Source organism: Stegostoma tigrinum, chromosome 19 (genome assembly GCF_030684315.1).
Source record: "Stegostoma tigrinum isolate sSteTig4 chromosome 19, sSteTig4.hap1, whole genome shotgun sequence".
Taxonomy (NCBI): domain Eukaryota; kingdom Metazoa; phylum Chordata; class Chondrichthyes; order Orectolobiformes; family Stegostomatidae; genus Stegostoma; species Stegostoma tigrinum.
The window spans coordinates 36,279,849-36,306,087 of record NC_081372.1 but is presented as its reverse complement, the minus strand read 5'-3'; the positions used below and the strand labels follow the sequence as shown (position 1 = coordinate 36,306,087).

The following is a 26,239-nucleotide window of genomic DNA, read 5'->3' as shown; positions in this document are numbered from 1 at the left end:
CCTCCGCCCCCTGTTGGCCTTGTGTGTATGGGAGCTCCCTTCTTGACATTTTTGTCAGGGTTTTTTAGGACACATAGCAAACAATTTTTCACATAATGTTCCACGTCTCTTTCATTTGTGGCCACCAAACTACCTCTTTCAAACTCTCCAATGTGTTTTCTAACTCTCTGTGTCCGTACATATCAGGACATCAATAAGCCATCTGTTTCCTTTTGTTCACTACAAATTCCCCACTACACAGTACTTCACCCTCTTTTATGTGTAAGCCTTCTTGTTCCTTATATTCCTGTGATTCCGTTCCTTCTGCTAGTTTTTGTAGTTCTTTATCCTTTCTTTGTTCTCCTGCTAAGCCAATTGGCCACTTCTTTCTCTTTCTGCACTCCTATTTCCTCAATCTGTGGCTGCCATTCTTCTCCTGCCATTGCTCCTCATTTGGCTAATTCATCTGCTTTTCTTTTTTCCTGTGCTGCTAAATTAGAATGAGCTTTAACTTTCATCACTTCACCATTTTTTCCCTTTCACCGTCTTAAAGATGTACCTCAACAATGGGGCAGACAGGAGGACCATGCCAGCTGTTGACACAAAGCCTCCACCCACCCATCAGGGTAGATATTCTGTCAGACTGTTGAACACGTACGTATTGCACACTGAAGAGGAAGTAGATCCTTGGAGGAATTCATCTGGGTAGCTCAATATATATGCCACAGCTGCCAACTTAGCTGCTTGAGCACTCATGGTTTTTGGCAGCTTGAAGGCAATACTGCTTACTGCTGGTCCTTGCTGATGTTCCATATGGATACCACAACCAGTTCTCCATTCTCCATCCTGAACAGACAAAGAGCCGTCAACAAAAATTTAAAGGTGATTTATTATTGCCCTGCTGTTCTCTTATTATTGTCGTTGTCTGTCTCTTGTCTTGGACATTCCCTGTGTTCTCTTTACCAGTATTTCCTCCTTTTTGTTTTGATATAAAAGATCCCGTGGGATTACTTGCTATCACTATTTGACACTCCTGGGGTATCCCCTGGTAAATTAAGTTATCTGTTAACATGGTAGTACTTTTAATCTTTCTTACCTCTATTTCTTCCTTGCAATAACAGTGTCCATCTCGCAATTCTGTTTTGGCTCACTGTGCCATCGTTAATACATCCATCCAGCAGTATCTGAATGCGTGTATTTTCTGTCAGAATTTACCTGCAATGAAGGTAAAATGTTGTATCGCCCAGAATACTGCCAATAAATGCTTTTCACATGCTGTGTACTCCTGCAGTACTGGCATGAGCATGCACAAGGCATAGGCTACTGGTCTCAGCTGACCATGTACCTCTTGCAATGAGACCACTGATGTTGTGGAGTCTGTTGCAGTCACCTCTGTGGAGAATGGTTCAGCTGAGTTTGGGGTTTTTAGGGCATGAGCATTTGCCAAACCCTGTTTCAAAGCTGTTATTGCTTGTGTGTGTTCTGGCTTCCATTCCCATGGATATTTTTCTTCAGTAACATCATTAATGGTTCTGCCCTCGTGGCAACATGATCAATATGGTCTCTACAATACCCAATCAAGCCCAAAATGATCGTAATCCCTTCACATCCTTGGGGATAGAAAGTCTAGCTACAGTTTCAATTTTTTGTCTACTTTTTTTCCCTAATGTTAATACCACTCCGAAGTAATTCACTTCCTGCCTCATTATCTGTGCCTTTTTCGTATTCAGCTTTAACCCAAGTTCTTTTAACAGTTACAGCAATTCATTCAGGAGCCTGTCATGCTCTTGTTTTGTTCCTGTTTGCGGAAGCAAATCATCAACATGTTGTATCAGTGATAATGGGAACTGCAGATGCTGGAGAATCCAAGATAACAAAGTGTGAAGCTGGATGAACACAGCAGGCCAAGCAGCTGCTCCTGAGATGCTGCTTGGCCTGCTGTGTTCATCCAGCTTCACACTTTGTCATCAACATGTTGTATCAGGCAGTCTGGCCTAGAAAAGTCCCCTGACCCATTGCTTAACCATTGATGAAATATTGATGGGGAGTTGTGTAATCCCTCTGGCAAAGCTGTCTGTGTATTGCTGACCCTTAAAGGTAAAAGCAAATTTATACTAACATTCTCTGATGAAGGGTCTAGGCCCGAAACGTCAGCTTTTGTGCTCCTGAGATGCTGCTTGGCCTGCTGTGTTCATCCAGCCTCACATTTTATTATCTTTATACTAACACTCCTTGGATAAAGGGATTGACTAAAATCCATTACTTATACCCAGCACTGTAAACCATTGTGCAGATTCACTGTTTAATCATGGCTTCAGGGCTAGTAACCACTGTGGATGCTGTTATGGGTGTTGCCTTATTTAGTTCTCAATAATCAACAGTTGCCAACTCCCGTCTGGTTTCTTTACTGACCAAATAAGGCGACTCGCCTTAACTCGTACTACCAGACTTTGCATCACCTTTGCTATATCACCTTCAGTCTGCTTGGGGAATCCATACTGCTTTGGGGGCTTTGGATCTGGACCCTGTATACACACCTGCCCTTCCATCTGTCCGTAGTCGTGCTTATGTTTGGTAAACGCTTCCCGGTTTTGTCCAATAATTCCTTGTACTATCAGGTCCTCGCTCATATCAGTAGGACTGATCCATATTTCTGCCACTGTAAACACTCTTTCCTTGTACTGTCCTACAGGGATTTCAGCAAAAAACTGTTTCTCACTTATCACTGGCAAATGCCATATCATGCAGTTCACTGGATCAAAGCACAGCCGTGCTCTGGCCATGTGATCCCTTCCCAGGACATGCTTTTGATTTGCTGGGAGTTTCATTAATACTCCTGGCTGCATCAACTCTACTGCACCTATTTGTATATTTAAAGGTCTAGTCACTTGTCCCACTTGATAATGTCCTGTAAAACTATTCAAGATTATTTCTGTTCTGATTTATCAGTTGTCACTGTTTACAATAGATGTGTTCACAGTGGTGTGGGATCCTCCTGTGTGCCGAAGGAAAGTGATAGGATGGCCTCATATCCTATCATTGACTAAGGGTCTCCCTGTCTTATCCCATTTTGCATCTCACATCCATGTTAGAGAGGTCTGAGATTGTCATTGGGGTTTGGAATACATACAACCCAATTGTTGCACATTGTTCAGATTGTGGTCCCTCAAGGGGCAAGGGTTGGATGTACATCTGATTTGCCCTGCCCCTCTGGGGGTTTGGACAATCTCTGGCATGGTGCCCTTCCTTGTCCCAATTAAAACAGTTCCATGAGTCCCTGGGATTCCTACCACTCCCTGCAGTTGTAGCCAGGGCTCCTCATCCACTTCCATGTCCTCCTCTTGCCATTTGATAGGGCAAGGCGGTCCCCTTGGAATTGGTCCCTTTCTTCCATTTCTCCATGCTTCCCTTTGATCTCCATTCATCCTCCCTGAGGCTTATATCCTCATGTCTCCTTCTCACAAGCTTGGACCATTTTTATTAACACCCACAGCTCTGTGTGTGTTGTCGGAGGGGTCGAACATGTGACATGCCTTTTGTGATCCTCTGTCCAATGGGACTATTGCTATAGCTTTCTGCACTTTCTCAAAGTGCCTTTTTCCCCATACCATCTTTTGCCATACTCCAGAGAGTATCCCCGCACATTCCCATTCCCTTATCGGTCCAACCAATATACTTACAGTACTTCAGCCATTTCCCAGCCATGTACTGTTGGAGAAATCCTTTCCAATCAAAGTCCCCTGGGCCTGCCACTCTGTTAATGCTAACTTTCCTAGTGTGTCCACTCTTTTTGACTTTCTCGCTGCCAACTTTCTACCTCCTCCTTCCTGGCACCCACTTAATCATAGCAACTGCTGTCTCAATTTCAGGCTCAGGCAGGGCGTTGGAAAATTCAAAGGTCACCTGGTCTGGCATCAGAGTAACTTAAAGTTACTTCTTGTCGACTCCCACCAGGGACGTCAAAATTTTGTCAAAATATTGATCTTGATCGGCGCAGGCTTGGAGGGCTGAAGGGCCTGTTCCTGTGCGGTAGGTTTCTTTGTTTCTCTTTGTTTGTATGTTGCCTGTCTCTGAGAGACAACATAGATACATAGATGAAGATACAGCAGAGACACTTAGAGCTCCATAAAACCACAATTAATTTATTAACTACATAAACGAATAACACATTTTTAACTACTAGAGATATCTCAAATGCTCTTTCTCTACCCTGATTTGTATAAATAAACCCAAACATTATTCCCTGGGAGAATTCGCAGCTGGCCAGGCTGAAACTGGTCGACGTTTTCACCATGCTTCCTGACATAGGGTACTTTCTTGAAACATGAACCTTCAAAGTATTGTTGAACAAAGGGACTTCTTCAAGCTTTTTGTATACGAGTCTCTGTGCCAAGTATGTTCCTTACTTTGAATTATGGGTGCATATGACCAACCCTGAACATTTTATCCAAATGTATACATCGTAAGACAGAGCCAGCAGTTCCTGGTTTCCTGCAATTTTAACTCTTAGCAGATCTGACTGACTCGGCGCACTTCCGTTCACAAAGCGGCCCATTATTAGACCTCTCATCGGTTTCTCTCAGTTCCAGTTATCTTCAGCCTTATTCAACAGGAGCATTAGTAGGCCATTAGTCCATCAAATCGGTTCTGCCATTCAGTGGAATCGTGGTGGATCTGATGATCTTTGGCCCCACTTTCCTGCCTTTTCTCAATAGCCTTGATTCCACACTAATTAAAAACTTGTCTTGAATAGAGTTAGTGATCCAGCTTCAACTGTCTTGTGTGGTAAATAATTCTACAGATTTACTACTCTCAGAAGAAAAAATAAACTACTCCTCATCACTTCTTAAATGTGCAACACCTTATTCTGAGATTATGCCCTCTGATCTTAATGCTACCACGAGGAAAATCAAGCTTTCCACATCTACCTTGTCAAGTCCTCTAAGAATCGTGTATGATTCAGTAAGGTTGATTCTCATTCTTCCATATCCCAATGAGTACAGATCCAATTTACTCAACCTGTCCTCATAAGACAGCACCTGCATGCTCGATATCAACCTAGTGAATGTTCTCTGGACTGCTTCCAATGCCAATATATCATTCCAGTTTGTGGTCTGACTAGTTGTGATCTGCCTTGCATAATTTGAGCAAAACCTCCTGACTTTTATACTGTATTCACTTTGACATAAAGATCAGAAATCTGTTTGCATTTCCTATTATCCATTGAACTTGACTGCTACCTTTTTGTGATTCATGGACAAAGACTTAGAAACCTCTCTGTTGTGTCACTTTCTGCCATATTTTTCCCATTAAATAATATTCATCTCCTCTATTCCTTCTGCCAAAGTGCAAACCTCACTTTTCTCTGCATTATATTCCAAGGTTTTGCTCATTTACTTAACCTGTCTCTATGTCTGTGCAGACTCTTTGTGTCATCTTCTCCACTTGCCTTCTCACCTATTTTTTGTACCAGCTGCCGATCTATGCTGTGGTTGGATGGCTCGCTGAGCTGGTTTGTTAATTCGCAGACATTTCATTACCCTGCTGGGTAACATCGTCATTGCAGCCTCCAATGAAGTGCTGTTGTGTTTTCTTGCCTGGTATTTAAACTCTGGGAGCTGTTGGAATTAGTTACCTCTTTTCCGGATTTTCTTTGCAATGGAGTATATATAGGGTCTAGTTCAATGTGTTTGTTGATGGCCTTATTAGTGGATAATGAGGCCTCTAGGAATTCCCATGCTTGTCTCTGTTTGGCCTCTCCTAGGATCCTGATGTTGTCAATAGACAATAGGTGCTGGAGTAGGCTATTTGGCCCTTCGAGCCAGCACCGCCATTCATTATGATCATGGCTGATCATCCACAATCAGTATCCTGTTCCTGCCTTATCCCCATAACCCTTGATTCCACTATCTTTAAGAACTCTATCCATCTCTTTCTTGAAAGTACCCAGAGAGTTGGCCTCCAATGCCTTCTGGGGCAGAGCATTCCATATATCCACCACTGTCTGGGTGAAGAAGTTTTTCCTCATCTCCATTCTAAATGGCCTACCCCTTATTTTTAAACTGTGTCCTCTGGTTCTGGACTCACCCATCAGCAGAAACACGCTTCCTGCCTCCAGAGTGTCCAATCCTTTAATTATCTTATACGTCTCAGTCAGATCCCCTCTCATCCTCCTAAACTCAAGTGTATACAAGCCCAGTTGCTCCAATCTTTCAACATGTGATAGTCCCGCCATTCTGGGAATTGACCTCATGAACCTACGCTTCACTCCCTCAATAGCAACAATGTCCTTCCTCAAATTTGGAGATCAAAACTACACACAATACTCCGGGTGCGGTCTCACCAGGGCCCTGTACAGCTGCAGAAGGAGCTCTTTGCTCCTATACTCAATTCCTCTTGTTATGAAGGCCAGCATGCCATTAGCTTTCTTCACTGCCTTCCGTACCTGCATGCTTGCTTTCATTGACTGATGTACAAGAACACCTAGACCTCATTGTACTTCCCCTTTACCTAACTTGACTCCATTTAGATAGTAATCTGCCTTCCTGTTCTTGCTACCAAAGTGGAAAACCACACATTTATCCACATTAAACTGCATCTGCCATGTATCCGTCCACTCACCTAGCCTGTCCAAGTCACCCTGTATTCTCATAACATCATTCTCACATTTCATACTGCCATCCAGCTCTGTGTCATCAGCAAACTGTCCCAATCGAACTGGTAGTTCTCCTTATCTGTGTGAATGGAGACCAGTGAGTACTGGTCATGTCTTTTTGTTGCCAGTTGATGTTTTGTACTCTTGTGGCCAGTTTCCTTCCTGTCTGTCCAATGTAATGTTTGTCGTTTCAAGTTTACTTACCAGGCGAGAAAACTGAACTGCGCTTTATTGGATAATAAAATGTGAGGCTGGATGAACACAGCAGGCCAAGCAGCATCTCAGGAGCACAAAAGCTGACGTTTCGGGCCTAGACCGGGTCTAGGCCCGAAACGTCAGCTTTTGTGCTCCTGAGATGCTGCTTGGCCTGCTGTGTTCATCCAGCCTCACATTTTATTATCTTGGAATCTCCAGCATCTGCAGTTCCCATTATCTCTGCGCTTTATTGGAGGCTGCATTGATGATAATACCCAGCAGGTTAATGAAATGACTGTGAACTAACGAACCAGCTCAGCAAGCACACCAACCACATCATACACAGCCCGAGCTACAAACCTACTCAGAACCTTAAACTGCGGACCTAGCTATAGTACCTTCAATTTCAACATCCAAATCATTATTGTAATACCTGGAGCGATCCCTGTGGGACTCTACTAGTTACAGGTTGTAATCCTGAAAATACCTCTGGTACCGCAACTCTCTGTCTTCTATTAGTTCACCAGTCCTCCATCCATCCATCTATGCTACCTCCAAAATCAGGGGTTCTCGTCTTATTTAGCAACCCAATGTCTGACACCTTATGAAAAACTGTCTGAAAATGCAAATATGTTACATGCATTCATTCTTTGATCTAAATCTGCTTGCTACTTCCTAAAATAGCTCTTGTAAATTTTGTCAGGCATGATTTCCCCTTCACGAAGCCATGCTGAGTCTACTTGATCATGTTATTCATTTCTAAATAGTCTTCTATTACAACAACAAAAACAGAAGTTGCTGGAAAAGCTCAGCAGGCCTGGCAGCACCTGTGATTTTTTTTTGGTTTTTTTAGCCTGCTATTACATCTTCTATAATGGATGTTAACATTTTCTCAATAAACAGACATTAAGCTAACTGGCCTTGAAATATGTTTGGTCTCCTTCTCCTTTATTGAGAAAAAAAGGTGCCTCTCAGCTGCTAATCTCAGTAGCCAGCCTCTCAATGCACACCTATTATCCTCACTCACCTCTTACTCAGGAAGGGTTTATTTCTTGCATTCAACACTTGTTAGGGTATCTCTGCCCTGCTTAGGGCTGAATTTCCTCTTTGAATCAAATTTCCAGCAGTAGTATTTGCTGCACACTCAAAGTGTCAATACTGAAGAAATCCTTCATTGTTAGTGCAGTATCCCTTCAGTACTGACTCATTATCGGGGGTCAGTACTCATTGTGCTGCACTGTCAGAGGGTCATTGCTGCAGAAGTGCTGTGCTCATCATAGAATCCTTACAACGTGGAAACAGGCCATTTGGCCTAACAAGTCCACACTACTTCTCAGAAGAGCATCTCACCCAGATTCAACGCCCTCCCACCCCGCTATCCCTAGGACCGTGTATTTCCCATGGTCAAACTACCTCCCCTGCACAGCTTTGGACTGTGGGAGGAAACGAGAGCACCTGGTGGAAACCCACGCAGACATGGGGAGACAATGCAAACTCCGCACAGACAGTAGCCCGAGGCTGGAATTTAACCCGGGTCTGTGGCATTGTGAGGCAACGGTACTAACCACTGAGCCACCGTGTAATCCCTGTCAGAGTATTAGTACTGAGGGAGTTCTAGAACAAGAACAGTATAGCACAGGAACTGGCCCTTCAGCCCTCCAAGCCTGCATCAACATATTTGGCTCTTCCACTCTTACAGCATCTCTATCCCACTATTCCTTTCCTATTCATTTATTCATCCAGGTAATTCTTGAACGCTGCTCTTGTGTCTGCTTCCATCACCTCCTTTGGCAATGCAATTCCAGGCACTCACCACCCCTTGTGTGTAAAACTTGCCTCACACATCTCTTTCAAACTACACCCCTCCCCCCACATCCCCACCCTGCTCCAACTCCTCAAACCTTGAACCAGTGTCCCCTCCACCCTTGGGAAAAGCCTCATACTTTCTATTGTATCCACGCCAATCACAATCTTGTAAGCATTTATCAAGTCAGCCCTCAACCTTCTACTTTCCAGTGAAAACAAAACCAGTCTATCCAACCTTTCTTCATACCTAAAAATACCCCCATATCAGGCAACATTCTGGTAAACCTTTTCTGTACCGTCCCCAGTGTATCCACATCCTTCTAGTAGTGTGGTGACCAGAACTGTACGCAATATTCCAAGTGTGACAGAGCTAAAGTTCTATAGAGCTGCAGCAGACCTTACCTATCCTTATACTCCACACTGCTTCCAACGAAGGCAAGCATGCCATAAGTCTTTTTTACTACTTTACCTACACTGCCACCTTGAGTAATCTGTGAACCTGCATATCCAGATCCCTCTGCATATCAATCCTCCCAAGGGCTCTGCCTTTCAACATGTAATTTCCACCTGTACTTGACTTTCCAAAATTCAGTACTGTGTGACAACTAGTATTAAGGGCATGGTGCACTTAATAAGGGACAGTAATGACTGAGTGCAAAACTGTCAGAAATGCAGTCTCTTGAATGACATTTTAGACCAAGCCCTGTGCAGTGTCTTAGGTATATGTAAAAGACTCCATGGCACCATTATTAAGAAAAGATGGGGTATTATTTTTGGTGTCTTAGTCAATATTGATTCTTCAATCAACATAACAAAGAAAATCAGTTCGCTCCACACTGCCCTCCGACCCCACCACACACGGCTCCTTCCCCTGCAACCGCAGGAAGTGCTACACTTGCCCCCACACCTCCTCCCTCACCCCTATCCCAGGCCCCAAGATGACTTTCCACATTAAGCAGAGGTTCACCTGCACATCTGCCAATGTGGTATACTGCATCCACTGTACCCGGTGTGGCTACCTCTACATTGGGGAAACCAAGCAGAGGCTTGGGGACCGCTTTGCAGAACACCTCCGCTCGGTTCGCAATAAACAACTGCACCTCCCAGTCGCAAACCATTTCCACTCCCCCTCCCATTCTTTAGATGACATGTCCATCATGGGCCTCCTGCAGTGCCACAGTGATGCCACCCGAGGGTTGCAGGAACTGCAACTCATATTCCGCTTGGGAACCCTGCAGCCCAATGGTATCAATTTGGACTTCACCAGCTTCAAAATCTCCCCTTCCCCCACCGCATCCCTAAACCAGCCCAGTTCGTCCCCTCCCCCACTGCATCTCACAACCAGCCCAGCTCTTCCCCTCCCCCCATTGCATCCCAAAACCAGCCCAGCCTGTCTCTGCCTCCCTAACCTGTTCTTCCTCTCACCCATCCCTTCCTCTCACCCCAAGCCGCACCTCCATTTCCTACCTACTAACCTCATCCCACCTCCTTGACCTGTCCGTCTTCCCTGGACTGACCTATCCCCTCCCTACCTCCCCACCTATCATCTTTTCTCTCCGTCTTCGGTCCGCCTCCCCCTCTCTCCCTATTTATTCCAGAACCCTCACCCCATCCCCCTCTCTGCTGAAGGGTCTCGGCCCGAAACGTCAGCTTTTGTGCTCCTGAGATGCTGCTGGGCCTGCTGTGTTCATTCAGCTTCACACTTTATTATCAAAGAAAATCAGTTTGTCAGGTCATTATCATATTGTTTGTGGAAGCTTGATGTGTGAAAGTTGGTTGCTCTTTAACTTACATTTCAAAAATGTTTGCTTTTAAAAGTGATTCAATTTACGGTAATAAGAGATAACAAGGTGTAGAGCTGGATGAACACAGCAGGCTAAGTCACATCAGAGGAGCAGGAAAGCTGACGTTTCAGTTCTGGACCCTTCAGCTTTCCTGCTCCTCTGCTGCTTGGCCTGCTGTGTTCATCCGGCTTCACACCGTGTTATCTCAGATTCTCCAGCATCTGCAGTTCCTACTATCTCAGTTTACTGTAAAATGCTTTGAAACATTCTTGAGGTTGTGAAAGGTACTACGCAAATTTCTTCTTTTCCTCACTGTTGTGCTGGTGTCTCCAAGAGTTGGAGCTAAATCTTCCAAATGTTGCAGCAATCTCCACCTGGAGAAAACCTTGGTAGGCATTTTTTCCTATTTATTTTAAACAGTTTTGTCTTCAGTTGTAACATTAGCGAAGATGTGGAATCTGGGAAGACTGACTGTGTGAGACAATTGGAGTTCACGTGATGATTTGCCCTTGCAACCTCAGGTTGAGGAAAAATAAAGTTATTAGAACCCTTACAGTGTGGAAACAGGCCCTTCAGCCCAACAAGTCCACACTGACCCTTAGCGCATCCCACCCAGATCCATCCCCCTTTTCCCTACCTAATCTACAGACCCGTGAACACTACTGGCAATTTAGCTAATCCACCTTGCCAGGACATCTTTGGACTGTGGAAGGAAACCGGAGCACCCGAAGGAAACCCACTCAGATGTGGGGAGAATGTGCAAACTCCACACAGACAGCCACCTGAGGGTGGAATTGAACCCGGGCCCCTGGCGCTGTGAGGCAGGAGTGCTAACCACTGAGCCACTGTAGTGCCCTATAAAACTGTTCCAGTTTGTTTCAGTGTTTAGTTTTTATTATTTAGTATAATATGATAGCATGATTGCGGCTGCCCACTCTTCAAAACAATCCATTTTAAACTTCAGAATTGCAGTTAGGTGCTACCAGTACTTACCAGTTAGCAAGAGATGTGATTGCTTTAATTAGGGATGGAGAAGCCATTATTACACAACAATAATAGGGCATTTGGAAAGTCAAAACACAACCCATTAGAGTAAGTATGGTTTTGTGCAAGGTAAGTCATGGTTGACTAATTTGCTAGAGTTCTTTTGAAGATGTAACGAGCAGTATGGATTTTGTTGGTGTAGAATTTCTGGACTTCCAGAAGACAGTGCATAAGGTTTATGCAACATAAAAGAAAAATGCACAAAGTAAGATCACGTGGTGTTGGGGTAATTTATTAGCTTGAATAGAGAATTTGCTATCCAACAGAAAGCAGAAAGTTAACATAAATGGGTTTTTTTTCCTGGTTGGCAAGATATAACTTCTGCCACAGGGCTCAGCCCTTGGGCCTCAACTAATTGCAATTCCTGACTTGGATGCTGGGATAGAAAGTATAATAGCCATGAGTATACTAGCTGATGACACGAAAATAGTTAGCAAAGTAAGTTGCAATGAAGAAATAAGAGCTTTACAATGAATATGTATAGGTTAGGTGAATGGTCCAAAATCTGCAAAATGAAGTTTAACACAAAGTGTGAGATTATCTGTAGAAAAGCAATTTCTTATCTAAAGGGAGAGAAGTTTCAGAGTGCTTCGATGCAGAGGGATCTGGGTTCCCTCACTTGAGGATGGATGTAGTTGTATTGAAGGTGGTTCAGTAGGTGGATTCCAGAAATGAAGGGTTTGTCTTGTGAAGAGAGATTGAACAGTTTTGGTCTTTCCCCTCTAGAGCTGGAAGAATAAGAGGAAATCTAATTCAGGTGTATAAGATAATAAATAAAAACCGAAAGAACTGATGCTGTAAATCAGGAACAAAAACAAAGTTGCTGGAAAAGCCCAGCATCTGTGAAGGTAAAAACAGACTTAATGTTTTGGGTACACTGACCCTTCCTCAGATAAGCTACTAAAGATTGCCCTACAAGAAAACATCTTCTCTAAGCCAGTCAAGAGGTTGTTGTTTTAGGATAAGGCGTAGCAGATTTAAAACAGATAAGAAGAAATTATTTCCTTCAAACATCGAGTCTGTGGAATTTACAACCCCAGAGTGCAGCAGATGTTGGGATATTGAGTAAATTTAAGGAGGAGACTGACTTTTAATTAGTAATTGGTTGAAAGGCTACAGAGATGGGTAGGGAAGTGACGTTAAGGCTGAGATGAGATCAGTCATAATTGTATCAATTGGTGGAGCAGGTTCAAGTGACAGAATTGTCGACTCCCGCTCTTTATGTTATGTTTTAAGGAATGTCAGGAAATGGTAACATATAAAATAGGAGCAGGAGTAGGCCATTCAGCCCTTCAGATCTGGTCCATAGCAGTAGGGAATACTTATTGAAAGTTTATAACCGCGAGTGATGGATTCTCAGTCCCCAGAGATCCTGCAGATGTTCTGTGATTTGAGAGATTGTAACGTTGTGTTGTCTTAACATTAATGTAGAAAGTGATCACAACGTGGCTGTTTTACAGTGTGCTTTCATTTCCAGGAGGTGCCATTTGCCATTGGGAACTAGCAAAATGTTTTTACTTTGCCTGGCTATTGAACAAACTGTGTCTCTGAGGAGAGTGGTTTGAGCATGTATGGTGATGGCTGTCTGATGGTGACCTTTCACTGATTTAGAGCTGTGCTTGGACAGGCCGCCTTCTTGAAATGCCAATAAAGGACTCCATTTAGGTTGCCAAAGTGGGTAACATGCTTTAAAAAAACTTAGTTTTACACTGCAATGTTAAACATCTAATATGTTAAAGCCCTCTGAGAAGAGTTACAACCATAGTCCATAGACCAGAGTTGAGATGCTGTGTTCCCTCAACATTTAAATGAATATTTTAGGTGTATTGCTAAACAAGTGCAATTTGTTGAGTTCTCCATCCATTTCTTTGTTAAATTATTTTAGATGCCTCCTCGTAAAATCTCAGAATTAAAATGGCTTTAGACCTGTGTTGTTATTGTGCAAACAAATTCTCTGAAATATGATACTAAACCCACTTTTCTTATAACTTAACCTACACTTGTATCTTTTTAAAATTAATTTTCTCATGGACACTTCCTAAAAAATACTGCTGTTTCCTCCTTATTAATTGCCATGTTCTACAAAACTTAATTCCCATTTCATTCCAAGCCTTTGTGGCAGAATAGCTAAATGAAGAGGGACAAATTAGGAGAATTGAAAGCGCTATTGGATTCAATTCTGACATATCCATGCAGTGCAGATCAACTCCTAATAATACAAACCAAATATGCCACCATTTAAGATAACAAAGTGTGAAGCTGGATGAACACAGCATCTCAGGAGCACAAAAGCTGACGTTTCAGGCCTAGACCCTTCATCAGAGCTGTGTCAGGAAACTTTTGAATAAAGAGCATTATGTTTGAAGTACCAAGTGAAAATTTCACAGTACATTTGGATCTATTTGGTTATGAGATATAAAGAAAATATGGTACTCCTGCAGACAGCTCAGAAGAGTTGTAAGGCTGATTCTTAATGTTTGCATGAGGTTTGGAGGAAAGACTGATATTTTTGCATTGAAAAGCAACAGGAATGCAAGGGCTCTCAGTGTTTGCTGACTCCTGCGTTAGTGGGGAGCCACATTCATTTGGCAATGTACAAATGCAGCACAGTGCAGAGAAGTGCACGTGATTTTGAAATGGAGTTCACTGGTAGGGAGAAGGACTGGCAGATGTGGGACAGGGTAAATCTCCCAGAGGACGGAAGAGGGCTCAGAAGCCAAAGGCTTGGGAAGGGGTGAATGGGAGACATAAGGAGACACCAGGAGCTAGGAGGCCCTCTGTCTCCCTTCTTTCACACTTCTCTAAGCTTTCATCCCTCCCCCACTGCCCATCATTCCTCCCTCCTGTTTTCTGAGGTCAGATGCAATTCCCCAGGTCCCCATTTCCACCATCTTCCTACATCCCTCTCCCTTCTTCCCAGATCCCAATCTCCCTCTCTCTCCCTTCCTGGTTGCCCATTTCCACTTCCCCACTCACTCTCTTTCCCCAGGTGCATTCCCCAAACTGTTTATATACACACGTGCAATATGAAGCGGCACAGAACGTACTGGTGCTGGTGTCAGCACACAGTGTAAAAGATGTCCACTTGAAACACTGAAACTAGTTACATAATGACTTCAGGACAAGACTCAAAGGTTCAACCTTAATTTCTGTGATTCATAGCAAAAGTTCTTCAAGTCTATTACTGAATTGGTGCAATATGTTTCTGGGAAGCAGCAGCTTGCATCTAAGAGAAAAAAGGAGCCTCTTTTGTTTATTATGGGCAAATTAGTTAGGGTTATATGAGTGGTCATTTTTGTCATTATCTGTTTTATGATCTAATCCTTCAACCTTCATACTACGCCTGCAGTTTGAGATAATTGTCTTTTCCTTACTGTAAACAGATAGTTAGTCACTGCAAGTCCCAAAAGTGATGCAAGTTTCAAAATCTATTTGATTTGAAAATATGTTGTAGACTGTAGTGAAGTTACTTATTTAATTGGCTGCTCAGTTGCAAAGCAAGCTGCTGCTGGCACATTTTAGAACAAACCTGTTTTGAGGGAAACAAAGGCAATAAAAGGAGGCTCATTGACTGAACTTGCTTGTGGCAGCATGTTGTTTGTAGTTAGTTAACATAAAGGCCTCATATTTCATTCACTGGGTGTACCATCAAATCAGTCACTGTGGGAGCATTCTAAATTTCAAATCTGTTAATTTAGCAGCAATAAACCGTTGCTGGCTGTTTTAATCAGTGAGACATTCTCAAGTCATCTTTTGTCTCAAGGCAGCCTCCTTATTAGAAGAATAAAGAATCAAGAGAGGCATAAAATATTGCAAAGAGGGAATGGTTTTGAAATCTGTTTCACAATAATATAAAAAGGACAGGAGTTTATATCTTAATAGATTTGCTGTAAACATCTTAACAGGGTAAATATGGATTTTTATTCATTGGATATTGGTTCTGTTTGCTTTTTACACATAGTGTGTACCTTCTCTCTGATTTGTTGGGCATCTGAATATTTTCTTGGTGCAGTCTGGTAGATACTTTGACCTGAAAATTTGATATTGCTGCACTACCTTTTAAAAATTAGTATTCTTTGGATGTGGGCATCATTGACTGAACCAGAATTTATTGCCCATTTCTAGTTCTATTTGAGAACATGATGATGAACTGTCTTATTAAACCTCTGCAGTCATGGTGGTGTATGTATGTCGACAATGCTATGAGAAAGAGAATGAAATGGATGAATAAAAATCAGATGATGGCTAGCATGCACAAACTCAAAGAATGTTGCTCATCATGTTGATATAGGCATCAATGAGACTTTTGGGGATCATGCCGGAAACAGGCAGTATTCAAATGCTAACAAGGAGACTAATGACTGTGCTGTGATTTGCATATGATTGAACCAGTTGTTCTTCAGATATGTTTTGAACAGTACACTTAGCAAATGAGGAGTCAGGAGGAATAGGAATTCTCCATTGCCAGCTCCTGGCCAGTTCCTATCAAGTCTGTCTCCCTCTCTCGCCCAGCTTCCTCACCACTGTCTGATCTGCTGTCTTTTTCCTTCTTGGTAGCAGAGCTGACAGTGTGCATTGTCGATGGTACACAATGCACTGATGGTGGAGGGAGTGATTGTTTAAGATCGTGGATAGGGTGCTGATTAAATACCATGGCACTGGGGGCTTTTTGACTGTTGTTAGGGATGTACTCTTCCAAACAAACAGACAGTACTGCTTCACACTCTTGACTCTTGCCTTGCAGATGGTGGACAGACTTTGGAGAGCTAAGTTACTCACTGAAGGACTGATTCCACATACTAGTCTAGTGACACTATCACTATGTTGCCACTTCCTTCCCTCTTGTAGCCAAAGCATTTATGTGGCTGGTCTGGTTATGTTTCTGAGCAATGATAACCTCTGGCATCATGATAGAGGAGGGTGAAGTGATGATAATGCCTTTGGATATAATAGGGAAATGATTAGATTCTTTCTGGTTGGAGATAGTCAATTTCTGGCACGTTGAAAGCTGATACTGAATCTTTATTCCGGTTTGTTTACTGCTGTCAGCTATTGCCAGAAAAGAATTCATCCTACTGTGCAAAAACATTTTCTAAAATATTTAACTCCAGTCGCGTAATTATTGTGTTCCTTGAGCTAAATTTTAATTCAATTTTATTACTTATGTTTTGTTAGCTAATTTCAGAGGAACATGATAACGCTGAAGTAGACAAAAGCCTCACATGGAATTATGAAATCCCTACATTAATCCAAGAAAGCATTGATGCCAGGATGGTACCAACAAAAGCAATAACGATATGGATTGATCCATTAGATGCAACTCAGGAGTATACAGGTGAGTACTCTTCACCATTCTTTGGCATATGCAGTGTTGATGTATTATTGTTAGAATTATTATTAGAATTATTGTTAGAATTATGTCAGCTTGCACATTTTAATAGGAGGTTACTAATAGTTGTTAAAAATAAATATGCAAGCTTATTGTTAAATTTAAAAATAAAATCACATTGATCTTAATCTCCCCACCAGAAAGAAACTGAGCATTTGATCATGCTGAAAGTCATGATTCATGACTGAAGTCCTAATTAAATACCCAGAATATTTTCAGGAAGGTCTAGGGACTATCTAAAGGCTTAAAACAGTAGCTGGCGTCGATCGACATTTTAAATGGTGTAGTTTGGAATAAATCCTGATTGTAGATGATTATGTTCAAGAAGTCAAGCATTCAAAATAAACACAGTTTGTTAAATTTGGGGAAACTCCCAAGAGCATTCAACAGTAATCATGGCATGTTAAATGTGTGTATACAGGCATATGGGCATCAATGATCACAGCATGTTAAACGTGCGCGTACAGGCATATTGGCATCAAATGCCCAAATAAACAAATCTTGGAATGAGGTCAGCCAGGTGGACCTTTGTAGAATATGCGTTCCTGATTAGGGCAGTTAACCTGGTCCAATCAGGGAGTCTTGGCTGACAGATACAAACAGAAATGCTAGGGGTCTGTTCACTCTAGGTGCCAGCTCTGAGCTAGCTGGGTCAGTGACGCGTACAATGCATGTGTAAATAAAGGGTGACTTGCAGATGGTTACCAACCTTCATGGAGATGTTTCAGTGGCGATGAGAGAAAAACACATCCATGAAGAGATTCACTTGCAACAGTTCCCTTTGAATTGGGGTAAGCATGTCTGGCATCATGTCATTATTTGGAACACTTGACTTGTTTGAAGTTATTGGGATCTGGAGTGACAGGCTATTGGAGTTGCTGTCAGTATACAGACTTGAGAATGGAAAAGAGTCCCACTAGACCTAAATTGAGTAAGAGAACTCGGGCCAGTATCCAAGAGAGTGCACAACTGGGAAGACCACCTACAGCTGGTTGGGAATGTTAAATTGCCTTGCAACATCCAAATCAGAACAAATCAAAATAAACATCTGGTTAAATGGTTACCCAGCTCTAATGGAGGTTGATACTGGTGCGGCTGTATTAGTAATTGCAGAACAGTCTTTAGCAAAGTTCACTCTGGACTCTGCATAAGACTTTGGATAGGCTGTGAACCTATACTGGGATACTACTGCAGATAAGGATACATCTTCAGTTCTGATCTCTTATGAGAATCAGTCTGTTTAGTTACCATTGATTGTAGTAAATGTTTAGGCCCAAGCATGATGGGGCAAAATTGGTTGAGAAAGAATAAAGTTGATTGGCTTAACTTGTATTGTTTAGTAATTGGCTGCCTGACTGAAGTCCTAATTAAATACGCAGAAGAGTTTCAGGAAGGCCTAGGGACGATCAAGATAGCCAAGGCCACCTTACATATTGACGAAAAAAAAATTCCATAATTCTCCAAGGCCTGCCGGGTACCCCAGTACTAGCTTTGGTGTAAGCCAACATGGCGGCAGAGTAGGACACTCCAGCTGGAGCTTGTCCGCTCTGCCTGTTTTTCATCATCTTTTTCTTCTCTCTTCTCAGTACGTTTATTTCCTCCTCCTCTCCCGGCCATTGGTGCCTCCCAGCCTTCCGGCTATAGCTCTCAGTCTCGTGCAGGGGCCTCTTGGCATAGTGTGGCAACTTCCTGGTGTAATGTCCCCTTGGTCCAGCGTAACGGCCTGAAGTAATCTCCACAGCCTCCTGATCCTCGAGGTGAAGCGCAGCACGTTCTGGAGCCAAGGCCTGGTGCAGACTGGAAGCATGACCTGCTGTACTGAACTTTTATTTCTGTAATGTTGGACATTTTATTTCTCCATTGCCTAAGATCTTGCAACTAAAGGAGCTGTGTCTAGGTACCTTGGTTCCAAAGTGGCGCTGTAAGTAGCGATATATAAACTTTTCACTGTACACATTGAGTATATGTGACAGTAAAGGCTAATTCTAATTCGAACTCTACCATCAGCATCAAACCAGTCCACTTTGCAGAATGGGCAGCACTGGTCATATCGATCGTGAAGGCCAGTGTGTCAGTTTGCCATTGCGGGGATTTCAAACAAATGGTAAACTGCTTTTCAGAGCTTGATAAATACACAGCCCCTTGTGTTGAGGACTTACAAGTAAAACTGGCAGGCGGGCTATCCTTCACAAAGCTGGACATGAACCGTGCATACCTGCAAATGTGACTTAGACGAGGATTTCTAGAGGTATGCTACAATTAATACCCATAATGGTTTGTACCAGTAAATAAGACTGCCTTTTGGGGTATCATCAGCCTGTGCTGTTTTCCAGTGGACAATGATGAACATTTTACAAGGTTTTCCCATGTTGCCATATATAACAGGAAAGACCAAGAAAGAGCACTTAGAGAACTTGGACGTGGTCCTTAAATGTTTCTCCAAGAGAGATGACGCCTTTAGGAGAGAAATAAAGTGTGTTCTAGGTGCTCCAAGTCACCTACTTAGACTACAGGATCAACAGGACCGGGTTACACCCGTAGGTAGATAAAGTGAGGGCGATCAAAAGTGGCCCGGTTCCCATGTCTCTACCAGACATTAGGTCTTTCCTACAGTTAGTGAATTATTATGGAAAATTCACACGTAACTTGGCCTCCATTCTCGCACACTTACACTCGCTATTGAAAAAGGGCCAGCCTTGGAAATGGTCTCGTAGCCTTTAGGGAAGTGAAGAAGCAGCTATCACTGTCTAAGATGAAGGCTCACTATGACCCCAAGCGAGATATGCTGACAAGCGATGCCTCCATGACCGATATCAGGATAGTGTTAGCTCACTGGTGGCCCAGAGGAGAGGAACACCCGGTAGTACATGCTTCCCGGACTTTGGCTGACGCTGAATGAAAATACAGTTATAGGAGGAAGGTTTGGTGGTCATCTTTGGTGTGAGAAAGTTCCACTAATACTTTTACGGATGTAAATTTGTAATAATAGCAGACCAAAAACCTTTGGGAGAACTGCCTGTATAGGACAGGGCCGTGCTGCCTATAGCTTCAAGTTGAATTCAGCAGTGGGCTTTTATGCTGAGTGCACACAGTTACAAGTTGGAATACCGTTCAGGAGGCCAAATGACAAATGCGGATCCCCTGAGCCAGCTTGCACTGGCAGATACACCACTGGTGGCACCCCCATTAGAAGACCCCATTCTGGTTTTGAAATTTCTGGACACCCTTCTGGACACAGCTGACAATATCAGACTGTGGCCACACAAAGATCCATCCTGGCAAAACTAAAACTGTCTCTGCTGATGTAGGAATAAAAAGGGGCCTTCACAACCAGGATTGAAGTTTTCCTGAACCTGGCAAGACCAGGTTTTTATAGACGACAGCATTTCATTATGGGGAGCAAGAGGGATTGTCCCTCAGGTCACCATCAGGCACCGGGTGAACTCCACCAGGGTCATCCAGGAATTTCCAAGCAAAAATGTAAGTAACAAGTCGTGTCTGGTGGCCAGGACTGGACAATAACGAAGCTGCACTGATGGCATAGTGTTCAGAGAGCCAACAAGGACAACAGTTATCACCCGCAGCTCCCTCATTTCCATGAGAATGGTGGGTAAACCCCAGATAGAGTTTCACATTGACTGTGTCGGTCCTTTCATGGGCTGTATGTTCCTGCTCATTGTGGGTGTCCATTCAAAATGGTTGGACACGCATAGAGAATGAACGTCCTGGAGGTGTTTGTCGCAGATAACAGGACGTCATTTTCCAGAAGGTAATTTGAGTATTTTCTAAAGTCAAATGGCATTCAGCATGTAAGGACAGCCGAATACCATCCATTGTCCAGTGGTCTGGCAGAAAAAGCAGTCCAAATTTTGAAGGCAGTCTTAAAGAAGTAGCCCACAGTCTCGCTCATTACGAAACTGTTCCAGTTCCTCTTTGATTATCGGACCACCCCTCTCATGACGACAAGGATAACTCGAGTAGAGTTGCTAGTGGGTAGAAGATTCCGCACCAGATTAAGCCTGATGTTCCTGAACCTGAGAGGCAGGGTGAAATAGCATCAGGAATGCCAATGCCAGGCACAAGATTCTTCTAAGCGAGAGAGACAGTTTACTCAAGAAGACAAAGTTTGGTGTCGGAACCACGGGAATGGCCCCATCTGGGTAAGAGGCACAATCAACGTGAGGTCAGGTACGTGAAGTGTATAAGTTTGGGAAAGTGAGGCAGGTCCTGATCAAGCATGCAAACAATAGGAAAGATGCAAACTTGTAAACAAGACAGGAGCAAAACATACCCGGCCCCTCGGAACATCCAATAAGGCTATCAGAATCTGTGTGTTCTCCTCCTCTGTTGAGCATTGAAGACACCTCTGAAGATAAAATGGACACTGGATGTCACAGCCTTGACACTGATGTAAACTTCAAAGAATTGAGTACCTGAACCCCTCAGTCCCTCTTCTAAAGTGCTGCACAAGGCCACACCATTCATTATATAAACCATACCCTTGTTTGTTGTACCAAAAAGTAATATCTCACATTTATCCAGATTGAATTCCATCTGCCATTTTTAAGCCCATTGACCCATTTGATCAACATTCCTTTTGTAATCTTAGAAAACCTTCTTCACTGTCCGTAACACCACCAATTTTGGTGTCAGCCACAAACTTACTAACCATGCCTTCTATATACTCATCAAATTATTTATAGAAATGACAAATAAAAGAGGACCCAGAACCGATCCCTGTGGAACACTGCCAGTGACAGGCCTCCAGTCTGAAAAGCAACCCTCCATCATTACTCCCTGTCTCCTGCTGTTTAAACTGATTATGTATCCAATTTTTAATCTCACCCTGAATCCCTTGTGGCCTAACATTTTTTTTTACCATGCTTCTTCACTGGTAGTTTATTAGTAATATTGTTTTCCTTTAAACTATAAACTGGAGGGAGGCCAGTGTAAAACAAGAAGCCCTGTCATCAGGTTAACAGTGCTGCAAAACAGTCAAACGGAGAAATGATTCACTGAAATAACGAAAAGAATGGCTACACTATTGGGATTTAATTTAAATGGATCTAGTCAGAAGGGAGGTATTTCCTTTGACTATATCAGGGTTCGTATGCTGTAATTATAGAAAGTACCACCTGTGTAGCCTGAGTCCATTGTAGTCTTCCATAGATAGAGGGCAGTTTACTATTATGTTTTTAAAAATGTAAAACCCACTTCCCCATCGAATAAAAAGTTGATGTAGGATACGGCAGACAAACAGCAGGCTGGAAGAACATACCAGCCCAGGCAGCATCTAGTGGAAATGTTGTCTGCTCCTTTCCTCGAGATGCTGCCTGCCCTGTTGTGTTCTTCCAGCCTCCAGTTTGTCTACCTTGGATTCCAGCATCTGCAGTTTTTTTTTCTGTCTCTAACTTATGTAAGATATGATTTGTTTCTGTAAACACTCAAGATGTTGTCAACCTTGCATGTGGCAGATACAATATGTAAAATTCACTCGAGTGTACTTGATAGGTTTTCCTTTATTTTAAACTCCTATCAACAAGACTCTGAAGTCTATCTTTAGAAGTTAAATTAGAAATGACCAATTTATCACTTTAGTGTTTTTAAAAAAACTCAATGATTTCATAATTGATGGCAATATATAAACTTGCGCTAAACAAAAGTGACCTCTTTTTACTTGAGCACATTTGTTTCTTTTTTTAAATTCATTTTTTGGAGTGTGAGTGTCACTTAGATTTGTTGCTTATCTTTAATTACTTCAGATAAGGTCATTATGGAAGCCACTGATCCGCTGTGGTGTTGCTCCCCTAAAGTTTCACAAAGTATCCTTTTGTTTCATTATGATGCCAGCTGATGGTAAATACTGGACAAGTCAGATCTTAGAATGAAGCCTGCTAGATAGATATTAAGCTTGTTCTTGTTTACTTTGATGTCTCTGGTTGCCTGTTGTGGGTATATTCAATGTCCAGTTAAGGAAAGAACATGAAAGTTCATTATACAAAAGAAAAGCACAAACTACATTATATCATATATGAATAATTGAAGTGATCTCATTGTAAAAATCAAAAAGAAAGGCACATCCCTCCTTGTCTCAGCAGTATACTGCAGACACTCTCATTCCATTGAAGAGTAACCCCTGCTACATGTGTAAGTTTCTTGCTCAGCCGACATTGGTGTAAATGGTTTCCTTTGAGCAAAAAAACTGTGCAGTTAATTGAAGCTATTCTTTCTTTGTCTGTCCCAAGACACTCAAAATCAGCTGTTAACCCTGCTCACTGATTAATTAACAGGAGTTCCCCATCTCATCTTTAGCAGCTTTATAAGATGTCTACCTGTCTGACAGCTCTAAAGCCTTCTGCATCTAGAGCTTTCTTATAGAATCATAGAATCCCTATAGTGCGGAAGCGGGCCATTCAGCCCACTAAGTCGACACTGCCCTTCCAAAGAACAGCTCACCCAGGAATACCCCAACCCTATCCCTCTAACCCTGTATTTCCCATGGCTAATCCACCTAGCCTGCACATCTGCGAACACTATGGGCAATTTAACATTACCAGTCCACCTATCCAGCACATCCTTGTACAGTGGGAGAATACCCGAGCAACTGGAGGTAACCCACACAGACACGAGAAAGTGCAAACTTTACACGGTTGCCCAAGGTTGGAATCAAACTCATGTCCTGGCTCTGTGCGACAGCTGGGCTAACCACTGAGCTACCCTGCTGCCCTTATCAAGATTTCTTCCCTGCCCCAACTGCCTGGAGGCTGCTAACTACAGCACCTTTGCTTTTATGAATTTTTCTCTCTGCACAAATCTGTTTGTTCCCCCTTTTTTTTCTCTGGAGTCATAAAACTTGGGTCAGCAAACACCTTAACAATTACCTTCCGAGGGAACATGCTTTCACTTTGGGTAAAATCACATAACCTGTTGTAAATGTAGTTTTGAACTCTGTTCAAAATGACTTTGACTTTTTTTTTAAAAAGTCAGAACTTCACTGAACTGAAAACTAGTACCAACATCTCCTCCACTTTAGAGCCCAAGTTCCCAAATAACAATAAGTTATGAACCATCACCACAATTGTTGAACAAAATGCACAATAGAATCTTCCCAGATGGTCGACGACATCAACTAGCAAGAAGTACTGGAATGTTATAAAAACTTCTCCATCTCTTTTTTTTGACAAATTGTGTTTTTAAATCAGAAACACGTCACTGGACACTATCATTTCAATATATAGAGGAATTAATTCGGCAAGATGCTACGATAAACTTCAATAATTGTACTTTTAAATAGATGCCTGATATTGTGCCGTTCATTAGCCATCGATAATGTTTTGATAAGTTTAAACAAAATGCATACAGAAGAGAAATGCATTCACTATTCAGTTTTTTTAAAATTACTGTTGATTTTTCGGTTTACAATTCTGCACCTCTCTTTTCTGTCTCATAGAGGATCTGAAACATTTCGTAACCACTATGGTGTGTATAGCTGTACGTGGAAAGCCAATTATTGGAGTCATACATAAGCCCTTTTCAAAATACACGGGTAAGTAGGTGAAATAAAAGTAATTAGTTTGTGTGATAGAAGGAAAGTTGCTAAGAAAAATGTAATTTGAATGGTTATGTATAAATTCTGGCACATACAGATTAAGCAGTTCAGTAGCTCTCCTTGGTGTTCCCCTCAAAACTCCAGTTTGACCCAGTTCATTAATCTAAGGTTGAGATGCACATTACATAATTTCGTATCCTAGAACTTTCCATTGCTTAAATCAAAACAGATGCTAGATTAAAGTCAACCTACATTTCACCATAAAACACATTGGCCTAACGTTCTCTCCTTGGTCAGGGGTACAGATTTGGGACAATACCCAGCTCTGCAAATCCAAAGTCCAGGAATTTCATATTTTCGGGGCCGGGATTTTTGGGAGCAATGGTGGCCAACCTGAAAAGAATTCAGTAGGGTGTGGAGAAAGACTGGTTGAAAGGCCCACCTCAATGCATTGGCATTTTGTCAACGATACGGAAGAAACAGCAAAATAAAAGAAGCCTCACACACCTTAGAAAACCCCCAGGCCTAATCCATTCTAATTGATGCCAATATATGCCCTCTTCCCACTCCAGTGACCCCATGTACTTGCCATGCCTACCTATGCCCATAACCCATCACTGTGGACTTCATAAAAAATTTTGTCAGCTTTGATCAAATCGTGCCAACATGTGCCTCCCCATCCACCATCCTTTGCTGTTATCATGGCAGATCTCCCTGTGTACACCATGGGCATCCTCATGCCATGCAGTGAAATAAATCATTGTTATTAATGATAAACTATTTGCTATATTGATTTCCTTTATTCCCTTATATAAGCAAATGGAGTTCAAAGCCCCACTTCAAAGATTTTTAAGATTTTGGAATTGTCAATCAAACTCTAAACTGATAGGCACACCACAGTGATATTAAATGATTGTGAAACCAGTCACACAGCATTGGTCCTGTAATGATTACCTTAGGATTTTTAAAAAATGCATTTGTGGGATATGGGCATCGCTGGCTCTTAATGCCTGTCACTAGTTGCCCTTGAGAAGCTCCAGTGGGCTGTTTAATCATCCACCACCATTCACGACTGGATGTGGCAGGACTGCAGAGCTTAGATCTGATCTGTTGATTGTGGGATACTTAGCTCTGTCTATCACTTGCTGCTTTTGCTGCCATTTTGAACCGCTGCAGCCCATCTGCTGTGGGTTAACCCACAATGCCAAAATGGAGGGAATTGCAAAATTTTGACTCAACAGAAATAAAGGAACGGCAAAATGTTTCCAGGTCAGGATAGTGGGTGGCTTGAAAGGGAACCATATAATGTTGGTGTCCCCGTGTATCTGCTGCCCTTGACCTTTAGATGGAAGTGGTCGTGGGTTTGAAAGGTGCTGTCTGAAGATCTTTGGTGAATTTCTGTAGTGCATCTTGTAGATAGTACACAGCACTGCTACTCAGCGTTGGTGGTTGTAGGTGTAGTGACAATCAAGCGGGATGCTTTGTCCTGGATAGTTTCAAGCTTCTTAGGTGTTGTTGGAGCTGCACTCATCTCAGCAAGTGGGGGAATATTCAATCACACTCCTGTATTGTGCCTTGTAGATGATGGACAGGTTTTTGGGAGTCAGTGGGTGGGTTACTCGCTGCAGTATTCCTAGCCTCTGACCTGCTGTTGTAGGCACTGTGTTTATGCAGTGAGTCCACTTGAGTTTCTGGTTAATGCTAACCCCTAAGATGTTGATAGCAGGGGATCCAGTGATGGTAACACCACTGAATGTCAAGGGACAGTGGTTAGATTGTCTCTTATTGGTGATGGTTGTAACCTGGCATTTGTGTGGCACGAATGTTACTTGTCACTT

The 26,239-nt window shown here is 42.5% G+C and overlaps 1 protein-coding gene across 2 annotated transcripts in view; it reads left to right on the top strand.

Moving 5' to 3' along the window:
* Positions 1-26,239, top strand: part of bpnt2 (3'(2'), 5'-bisphosphate nucleotidase 2) — a 53,684-nt gene that overhangs the window by 4,459 nt on the left and 22,986 nt on the right. For both annotated transcript variants that reach the window (XM_048550363.2, XM_048550362.2), the window contains exons 2-3: positions 16,639-16,798; positions 24,303-24,398. In XM_048550363.2, coding sequence (XP_048406320.1) covers positions 16,639-16,798; positions 24,303-24,398 — 256 coding nt within the window. The remainder of the gene's footprint in view (positions 1-16,638; positions 16,799-24,302; positions 24,399-26,239) is intronic.